Source organism: Bactrocera neohumeralis, unplaced genomic scaffold (genome assembly GCF_024586455.1).
Source record: "Bactrocera neohumeralis isolate Rockhampton unplaced genomic scaffold, APGP_CSIRO_Bneo_wtdbg2-racon-allhic-juicebox.fasta_v2 cluster10, whole genome shotgun sequence".
In the NCBI taxonomy this organism is placed as follows: Eukaryota; Metazoa; Arthropoda; class Insecta; order Diptera; family Tephritidae; genus Bactrocera; species Bactrocera neohumeralis.
This window is the reverse complement of record NW_026089623.1, coordinates 26069492-26081120: the sequence shown is the minus strand read 5'-3', so window position 1 is coordinate 26081120 and position 11629 is coordinate 26069492. Positions and strand designations below refer to the sequence as shown.

General features: G+C 32.7%; 1 protein-coding gene across 1 annotated transcript; it reads right to left on the bottom strand.

Annotated features, from left to right (window-relative positions):
- Nucleotides 1-2361, bottom strand: LOC126765586 (uncharacterized; the record flags this gene model as incomplete). Its single annotated transcript, XM_050483197.1, has 8 exons — nt 1-375; nt 433-586; nt 652-864; nt 931-998; nt 1064-1111; nt 1178-1202; nt 2245-2294; nt 2349-2361. Coding segments are annotated over 8 exons (687 nt in total), but the record flags the coding sequence as incomplete, so codon positions are not given.
- Between the last annotated feature and the right edge of the window lie 9268 nt (nt 2362-11629).

Here is an 11629-nt window from a genome sequence, read left to right as displayed (position 1 = left end):
TTTGAGTATAAAAATTATAATTGTAAAAATTCATATTTTTAAAAGTAAAATTAGACACTTCAACTTAGAACTAATATATACAACTTAAAACTAATATGTACAACTTAAAACTAATATTTACAACTTAAAACTAATATTTACAACTTAAAACTAATATGTACAACTTAAAACTAATATTTACAACTTAAAACTAATGTGTACAACTTAAAAGTAATATTTACAATTTAAAACTAATATATATAAGTAATAATAATAAAACTTATATTAGTTTAGCCCTTAGTTTATGTTTCTTCTGTTTAAAACGATGGTGGCTTAAGGCCACAAATCTCCGGAGCTCCCCACATATACTGCTTTTATCCTTGTCAGGAAATATATCTAAAATTAAACGTTATAAGTTAAGGCATTCAAATATATACCAGTAAAAAAACTTACCAAAAACTAACCCTACGCACTTTAGTTTTAGTAGGGGTTTCTTCTCCTTGCGCCCCTCTAAATTGTAATGGTACATTACATCGTCTGAAAACAAACCACGAAGTACGCCGTCCACACTGCCTTTTGCGCCTTTTGATTTCAATATTAGCCGCATCTGTAAAAAAAAAATTACAGTAAATTATATTACAATCGCATAATATTTAAAAACGAAATATTTACCATAGCATCCGTGCTTTCCTTTTGGGAAAGTTTGTCTTCCACGAAGCGCACGTGCTCTTCCGATGACATGGGCAGTTTCGAAGCGAGCTCCACGTAATGCTCGTCCTCCAAATCACCGGTGATGCGGCTAATTGAATGGTGCGTCTTTGCCGCTATGACGCGGCATTCGCGCAATAATTTACTTTGCGCCTGCACCTCGGCCTTCTCTGGCATCTAGAAAATTAAAATATAAAAATTAGCTTCTGTTTTAATTTGGTACTGTAATACTGCGTTACTTACTTTGTCTGTTAGGGACTTCTCAATGGCAGTGAGACGGGTCTCAATAGCATTCAGCTTCTGGATTATATCTGAAAAACATAAATGTATTTTTATAAAACAAATACTAATATATTTATATATTAATACATTATACCTGAATGGCCGCCAGACGATGGTGACGGTACCACAATTTCTGATGGTTCTTCTGGAGGAGCGCAAAGAGGTTTGAAAAGGTTTTCTTATTCATTATTTAAAACTAAAACTTAACTGATTGATAGGATCCACGTCGAAAACTAAAAAAAAAAAATATTATATAATTATTATATAAAATTAAAAATATTAAGTGGTCGTTTAATTAAAAAATATACTATAGCAACAAATATTACTTTGATAAAGATTTTTGATTTGTAAATACTTACAAATAGTATATTACAGGAGGAAAATATAGTTGAGAAGTGTCTTTTTAAAAGAGAATATCTATTTCTTAATTAATTTTTGTAAAATGAGAAATATTTACTGATTTACCGAAAAATAGTATTTCTGTTTAGGACACATAATTTAACCCTTTTTTACTTGCGACATATCTTTTTGAGATCAACATCCAAGTAAAGAAGTTGTGTATTTCAGCACTAAAGAAAAGACTATATAAATAGTTTAAAAAATTAAAATGTAAATATCCTTTTTTGAAAAGACACTCCTCATTTGCTTGAAGCTTGAAAAAGTTTAATTTTAATTTAATTTTTAAAATCCTGCTTAGGAGCAGAAATGCGTATATGTATGTTTATGATGAAACACTAATCTTGTTTTTATTTTAAACAATTTTAGATATTCTGCATGCGAACAGATATCTTGGACGAACAAATGAAAATTTTTAATTATGGAGGAGGTTATCCAGTTCAAGAATTTAAATATTCGAGATATTTGCGTTTAAAGGTGGGTTTCCAGCTCTCAAAAAAAGCAAAAACTTCATATAAAAAAACGCTTATGAAATGATCAAGAAGTTTTCTGGTGTAAATTAATTTTACACTTACATATATTTCGCTTTTTATGTTCACTAGCACTTCACTAATTCTGAAAAACCTCCAATCCGACAATACCCATTTTATTCCCGAAATCCTGGGACGGTATTCTAAAGTCGGCACAATTATAATTGTAACCGCACAACTCGTTTCAATTTAGATTTTAAATTTTTTACATTTACACATGTATGTATGTATATACATACATATATATGTAGATATAAAGTACAAATTACATATTTCACAAAAATGCATAATCTATAGCAACTATTTGAAATAAATATGCGCTATTTAGCTTTACTAATTTAAAACTTACTCTCTTATTTGTTTGTTGTACCCAATATACTTGAATCCTCCAAATGTTTTCTGTAATATTAAAATTTTTAATTGTACACACAACATTCAATTCACAATGCTTACCTTTTTCTCCTAGTTAAGCCTTTTAGTTTCTCTATACAAAAGAAATTAATAATATACATATGTATATATAAATAATAGAAATTAATTATAAAGTATCAAATTATCAAGTAACGAACTTACCTCTTTAAAATCCAAAATAAACTGCGCTTTTCGTTTTCTGTTTTCTTCTTCTTGAAAAATTGGGCATTCGTCTCTCCTATTCTAGCAAGTTAATATTACAATATGTTTAGAATGTCGATAGTTTTTCTCTATCTTACTTACGTATTCTCCCATTCAATTGAAAATTCCAGAAAATGTAACAGTGTTAGTGAACAGCTGAAAATGTTTCAATGTGTTTGTGCAATCTGTTACCTCCGTCTTGCAGGGGATATATCGGCGTGCATTACCTACTCCGAGATGAAACCAGACTTTTACCGAAGACTTCATATGTTCCATATTGGCTAACATAATAACAATGATGTCTGTATCGGAAGTCCTAATGGTAACAGTAGAGTCTTCTTTCATTTGACAAGCAAAAAATACAGCTTTCATATCCGCTTCTTCATGATCGGGACATGATAGTCCATGATCAATCATGCGTGATATTTTATTATCAATAACAGAGTATACGTAACACAAATCATGAATTAGGAATATTTTCTTGTTACCAATTATCGATTTCATCTCCTGGTCAGCCCAATGCTCGATAAAAAATTTTACTAATGCTTCTTTAAACTTTATGTTTTTTAAATCTTTAGCGAAATCAGAAGTTCTACTTTGTTGAGGACCCGCAATATAAAAATCTTTGTCATCTACATTGCGTCGCCCCACGGAAACTGTCAGATTATATGATTTTCGTGATTCTGACAGAATTATCTTTAAAATGAAACAAAAATCTATCGCGCTCGAGTATTTCAAGGTGACGTTTTTTTTACATATTTGTCACCCTGCCATTTCTCTAAGCCACCCTCAAACTGTCAGAATATTGAAATATACACTCGTCTTCATGTATTTAATTTACCATCTCTTAATCTTACGCGCTCGAGTTTCCCGAAGGATCGATTTTTTTCTCTAATCTGACGAACTCCCTCCAACGCACGCCTCCATATTAAGGGCTCATATTTGGTAGGGGTACATAAAAAGGTGCAATGATTCTTCCCATAAAGTTTTCTGACACGCTTAAGTAACTGCAAAAATCCCCTCTTGGGCTCCCCTACTATAAGAATCATTTGAAAATTTTAGTAATTCAAAAATAGAAAGAAATAAGTAAAATTTTTCATATCCAAACATGCTTAGTATATGGGTTATACTGATTTTGCTCCTTAACCAGGTAGTTTTCTTTTAAGACGAACCCGTCCGATATATTTAATATCACAACAAAAAATGGCATTGAAATTTTCATCGTCAAGGCACTGCGGATACTTTGCTAGATTATTGGTCAAGGACGCAAATGCATTCATAACAAACCAAACGGGATATCTAACATAAAGATATAGCGGAATAATTGGAGTGTTGATAAAAAGGTTTATTATAATTTTAGATATACAGAAATCTTTTCGATTCTTTGCAATATACATTGAAGTATGTATATGCGTACAATTTCAAACTGATTCTTCCTAAAAAATGATAAAATTACTAAATATTGGGAATGGTAGAATAGAACTGCAAATAGTAGATGAATATTAACCACGTGTATTCCAAAAGATAAAGGCGAGGTATATAAACCTGATTTTTCCACGAAATTCGCATTTTTTTGTATAACTGACAAGAGCTACAGCGTCTAAAGTCAAAGCAATGCCATAAAATACCTCTGATCTGTAGGAATTTAAAGATAAATAACCAAGATTGTAGTGTATTTTCTATGGAAAATTTTTACATGCCTCGGTCCAGTTCTTAATGTTAATATGTAGGGCTAAAATTTTCAGGGAGTTTTCTTGGGGGTATTTCCAAGGAAATTTCGTGACGGGACCGAACAAAATTAATAATTCAAAAAAATAAAAACACCCTAATGTATATAAAAAGAAATTATATGTAGTTAAAATTAATTTCGAAAATTCATAGTAATTGAGTATTGTAATACATTTGGAATAGATGATGTTCTTGGTAATGGTAAATATTTTACATAATAAAAAAATTGTATAATTTATTCAATTATTATCTAATTCACTTTATTAATATATTTCTTAACATATTTGATTTTAGATTTATAAAGTCACTTGACGCAACAAGTGCCAAAATGATTTGCATAACATTTTTTTGTTTGAATTATTCAATTAATTCAAATATTATGACAGAAAATAGCAAAAAAGAAAAACAACCACAAACACATGCGGGAGCTGTAGCACATGAAAATTTTCATTAGCTCTGCTGTGCTACCGCTCCCAATTTTTTGCTACCGCTACGCCAGAGCATAGCGCAGAATTTAATTTTTTGCTCCCGCTCCATCTATAGTTTTTTACTCCAACTCGGAGCAGAGTAGAGCACATACTTTACATTGTTATGCTAAGGCTATGCTGTGGCTCCCGACAAAGTGAGAGCGGTATCGATAGCATAGCAATAATTTTAGAAATTTTGCTGCTACGGAGTAGTAAATGAGAATCCTGATTGCAAGCAACGTGGGAAGAGGACAAAAACTCAACACGGAGAACATTGATAAGAAAAAACCCAAAAGATAGAGCAAGAAGGAACCAGAAGAATAACGAAGACATACATATGTACATACATATCAGAGAGCTGCAACGAGTATGATAAAATCAGAATAAACAGTCGTGCCAAAAACACAATCAAATCAATTGAGTTCAGCATAGCCAACATTGTTAATCAATTCGAGTAACCGCCAGCGTCAACTGATCTGATGCAACACGAACAATCTGTTCTTCGGCAATCACGATCGTGTAAACGTATGGCTGGCTTCGGTTGCAATCGTATCATGACAGTTCATAGCGTTGCGACGATTGTTTGAATTGAAGTGAAACTTTGGGTAAACTATAAGTAAATCTACGAGAAAATCTATGGGTAAATCTATGAATACAAAAACAATTTTCTGCTGGACTGATTTGAATCATGTGTGGTAAAAAATGTATCAGCTTTTAAAATGTGCGCATGTTACAAATTTTTGAAGCGTAAACAATGAAAATTCCATCGAGTACGTACATACATATATATATATATATATATATATGTATATATATTTGTTGTATGTATGTACACGATGGAATTTCCATTATACATACAACATATGTACTTACATACATACATACATGTATATACAAACATACAAGTATGCATTTGAAATAGAACAAAAGTGCACTAGCAAATCAGTGTTTAGGGGATGATATACAAACCAAACGCTGTCGATCATTTCAATCATTGAAGCATAAGTTTGCATCACTTCGGGTATTTTCTGCTGAAAGTGTAAACACATAGACGGCGACAGACTGCAAACTACATCTGTCAAATATTAAAATACACACGTTCTTAAGGGCAGTGTTATTTTGACAGCTGCACGACTACACGACTGCAGGCCGACAGTTGTCGTTCTCGCTAACTTCAATATCCTCCTATTTTTGCCAACAACAGTAGGGCGACAGTAGAGTTTACAGTAGAATGGAAGATAGAAAGAGGAGGTAGAGTGGTGATGCCACTAATATGTAAAATGTAAAATTATTCACAGCTCTAACAAACTTGACGTTATTTTACAAATAAAAGCATAAAATAGCTATATTATAGCTCTATTATATCATTTGTAATAACAATTGATAATTTAAAGCAAAAATATTGACTTATTTACTTATTTTTTGCATAAAAAATTTCACTTTGAACAAAATATTAAAATTTCATTGAAGTGAAAGGAATTAGTATGGCCACAACGAAATTGTGTACATACAAAATGGACAACTGCGTTGTTTTGTGTACATGCCGGCCATGGTGTTGTTGTTGCTTCTCAAAATGTACATGTAGTAAGATGAACAACGACGTTTTCAGTTCACTGTCGTGCTGCTGCAGTCTGTCGCAGTCATTGTGTTTACACTTTGATACGAACGTTCATAAACAAATCAGGTATAAGCTGATCGCTAGTGATACAAAATTGTTCTCTATCGCTGATTTGAAGACAAACAGTTCGCTTCGTGTACATGAACTGAACTGACAGAATTAGACAGAGTAACGGATCAGTACTTAAGTATAAACAAAAATTTATTACTCGTTGCAGTTCTCTGGTACACATATGTAAGTATTGCCCATAAACCCTTGGCGGAGAAAAAAGTGAGTCCTTTCTAATTAAATTTTTAATAAAATTATTTATGCGCATATGTACATATGTTTAATATACAGTTTGAGCTGTAATACGGCATACAGCTAATTGAAATAACCCAACTGTTCTATACGAAAAACCAGTTAGACAGTTCGGTATATATGTACATATGTATGTATATAGTTACCGAAATAAATGAAAAAATTACGGTACTAATTCTGGTGATGTCCCTTAGGCTAACAAAGCAACAAGCAGGATCGCTTTAACATACTTATAAGCAAAGGCAGAAGAAAAAAAAAACAACAACAGAATAACAGTGGATATTTTTGTATGTACATATACATACATATGTATGTATATCGCGATCCAACTATTTCGCTCCTTTCTTTATCTCTCTTACATTTTCTCTCTCTAAATATATACTAACGTACCAATAAAAACACATATGTACATACCTTTATACAAGTAATAATATATAAAATATATTCATTACTACGGTCAACGAACTTCAAAAAAAACAAGCGTCAAAACGGAACAAAAAAAAAAATCAAAGCATATGTACGTGGAGGATATCCATATTCAAATATTGGAAAATTAAAATTAACATATGTACATATTTACGTATGCGCATTTATACATACATATATACATACTTATAGTATAAGTATATGTATGTGCGTACATCGAGTACTTATCGTAATTTCCTTTTCGCGCCTTTTGAGCTAACGTACATATTTACTAATATATAAAAAATTGTATACTTATTTAGTACAATTGTTCCGCGCATTTCGCTATATATATGTGCAATATATTACATACATATGTACATATATAACAATAGTGCGAAACTATAAGGGAAACGACAAAAGAACATACAAACATAAATCATAACTACATATATGCATATAAATATATATGTACATACGTATATTTTTGCCTTATTATTATTTTCTTTCTTTTTGCGTTCTTATCTCAAAAGATACACGTACTAAGAAATAATATACAAATTACATACATATGTATATCGCAGCTACGTTTAACTGATACACGGTAAAAAAAAAACAAATCAATAATTATATACATTTATTTTTTGATTTTTACGATTTATGCGGTGAATACGTGTTCGCAAATTTATATAATTAAATTAATTAATAATACAAGTTTCAATTCGATTTTTCTTTTCACATTACTTACACATTTGCTCATATTACCAATTTTTTAATTGTATTTCAGAGCAAAACATTTTTATGCTCAAAGCTTACAATTTAATTCTATAAATAAAGGTTAAACAAGAACACCTCAATTATTGGAAATCCCCAAAATTGCTGATGATGATAAATCACAAAGCACACCTGCAGAAGCTACACGCTCAAACAGGGTGTCAAACACAAAAGAAGCAAAGATAATTCAGTGTCAAGGTTCATAACTGAAAGTGACAGTTTTGTTAAATACTGCACAAGATTTTCTGCTTCACCTATTAATGACAACACAGAATCGGTTCTAAATTTAAAAATTGAAAGCATAGATAGCATATGGGCACGCCTTCTGGCAGCATACGATACAGTACTAGATACTGACGATGCTGAGCTGCCAGAAAACATAAAAGTTTCGGCGTCAGCTAAATATGAAAACTGCCTCGAACAATACGCAATTACAAAGGCAATGATATTAGACCAAATAAATTTGTTAAGGCCATTAAGGCCTCCTCCGAGAGTAGTTACGACTCAAAAAGAAGACCTAGATACAGGTATATTCTTGCAAGTTCCAGCTTGTGATGCTGAAGTTTTTCACGGAGGTTATGATCAATGACGGCCTTTCGGGACATGTTCACTGCCGTATATAAGTTAACACAATATTTTATGAACTTCTACATAAATTCCATTCCCACAATATATGCTAGAAACATACAAACCGTTTGCATACTTTGGAGTCCTATTACAACCAAAAGTGCAACTGCTCTAAACGCGCATCCTAAATTCTTAAGTGAGCGAAACACGCGCAACCATGTCTTCTCCCCCAAAACCAAATAGCTGCAGGTGAGCGCTACACGCGCAAACCCTTTTAGCTGACTAATCATCTTTGGTCACGTAGGCCGGCTCAAGCATAGGTTAGATTATAAACCTTAAAGTTAAGTGTAGTCAGTTTTGTAATAAAGCTCAACAGAAGCACATAGTGCTGCTTATAAAAACGCATTGTTTTATTTTTTATGTGGCGCCCGAGCAGGGACCGTGAGGAAAAAATAATAATATTTTTTATACTCGCGGACGAAACCTAAATAACATTTCGTACTCGGCCCCTTAGTACCTTTCGGAAAAAGGACGGGCAGTATCAACCCAGCCGAACGAAAAGCATAAGCTAAATACAAATACATTGAACAAAAAGTGCGTGACGGGGAAATTTAGAATAAATTAATAAATAATACAACTATAAAAGGAAAGATTTAAATTAATTCATCAAATACAACCAATACAACAAATACAACTCCTAGAGGAAAGATTTAAGTTAATTCATCAAATACAATCAATACAACAAATACAACTACTAGAAGAAAGATTTAAACTAATTCAGCAAATACAACAAATACAACTACAAGAGGAGAAATCTAAATTAATCACACAAAAGAGGAAACATTATCAACACAGGAAAATGCAAATGATATTTATGTAAGTTTGATATTAAGATTATTAGTAAGTAAGGTTATGTGAAAGGAAATAATTATTGTTATAACAAAAGAAAAGTTAACACTGTAAAAAAAAAAAAAAAAAAAAAAAAAAAAAAAAAAATTAATTTAAATAATCAGAAACAAGTGAACAAAATGAGTCAGGAAGAACAAATAGCATCGACATTGTCGAGATTAAATCTGCACTCATCCAGCACTAACGTTTCCCCTCCTAACATCCCTTCCACTTTCACTCCTAATCAAAAAAGAGAACTCGTTTCGTTAATATCGGAAACAGTTTCGACCATATTACACCCACAAATCGAAGAAGAAGTTGAACATCCTGTAGATTTTAGCATTAACGTGGACGCATCCGAAAGAGTTCCGGATGTGGTAAAATGTTTAAGAGAATTTTCGGGTAAAAACGGAGAATTCAGTTCATGGCGGAAATCGGTAGATAGAATATTATTAATGTACGGACAGAATAAGAACACCCCAAAATATTTTGCTATCCTGCATACAATAAGACACAAGATAGTTGGCGAAGCTGACACGGCCCTTGAGTCTTACCGCACCCCATTAAATTGGGGTAAGATAAAAAAATGTCTGATGTTACATTACTCAGACAAGAGAGACGTTAGCACGTTGGAATATCAAATGACAACACTTGCACAACGGGGTAGCACTGTTGAAGAATTTTATCAACAAGTTTATCAATATCTCTCGCTTATCCTAGACAAAATCGATTGCCTGGAGTTAGGTGAAGAAGCTTTGTATGCCATGACAACGACATATAGAGAAAAGGCACTCGACACATTTATAAGAGGTCTGAACGGTAACTTACCCAGTCTGTTAAGTGTAAAGGAACCAACCAGTTTACCACAGGCTCTCAATATGTGTCTCAAATTAGGCAACATGAATTACAGGACGAACCATACAAATAGTATCAGTCGCTTGCCGACCAATACCAAACCTATTAGCCACAATCAACCCATTAGCCACAATCAACCAAGGTCATACTCATTCAAACCCCAAGTAAGACCCTTTTACCCAGAACTTACAAATGTTCACAACCAATCCCTTAGACCAAATTCGTATCAACAGTACGGACAAAACAGACACTACGTCACAGTGCAACCAAACTTTAGACCACCTCTTCCTCCAAAACCTCCTACACCAATGGAAGTTGATCGCTCTGTTCAAACGAAGCAAATAAATTATCAGAATAGGCCTCAGTATCAACAAAATCAAACATTTTATAATAGGCAGCAAACATTCAGTAACAAACCACAAGCATTTAGTAATGGACCAGCGCAGCGTAATAATAATCAAGCTAGTAAGAGACCACCATCACAGATAATACAGACTCCTAATAAAATGCAACGGATCTACAATACTGAAGTTACAGAAACTGACCCAATAGAATACAATAATGAAATATTAGAATATCCTGAAGGGTACTACGAGTCTTCACAGGACTACCAACCCGAATACAACGAAGAACAAAAAGAGATCGAAGCAACCCCTAGTGACAATATCAATTTTTTAGACTAAACTCCTCATTGCCATACTATCGTTTCAAAATGAAAAATGGCAATGAACTAAAATTTTTATTAGATACCGGATCGAACAAAAATTATATTAGTCCAACTTATATTAGGAACCCCATTCCGAACAAACCCTTCATTGCAAATTCTGTTGGTGGACCCGTCAAAATTACTCATCATGCTAATATCAGTGTTTTCGGTGATGAAGTAGGTAAATTAAAATTTCACATTTTGCCCAAGTTAAGAACCTTTGATGCCATAATAGGTAACGATACAATGAAAAGCTTAAACGCAGTAATTTTTACTAAGGAGAACTATTTTACATTACTCAATAAATATGAATACCCCATCCACCAGTTAGCAATTAACTCTATTGCACACACTACATTAAGGCTAAATCATTTGAGTCCCGAAGATAACGAAAGATTAAAACAACTCTTTAACTCTTGGCCAACATTATTTGCTGAACCAGATAAAAAATTAACATATGTCACGAACGTTAAAGCCGAAATTAGGACTAAAAGCGATAGACCAATATATTCCAAAACTTACCCCTATCCAATGCCTTTAAAAAAAGAAATAGACAAACAAATTGAGGAATTACTTAAAGATAACATTAAAAAAATAAGTTCTCTGAATCTTTTAGTGAAATCCAGTTTATTCACTCATTTTGGGCTATTAGCCCTAGTACTTACCATAATTGCAATTTTCAGATGCAAAAAGCGCGTAAAGCCTGAAATAATTATTAGCAAACCGGAATCATTTCAAATGCCAGTAATTAAAAGGACGCAGCATAGAAGTCTTAACGACATCCCATTTTTTTAATTAATCAAGCGGGGACGCT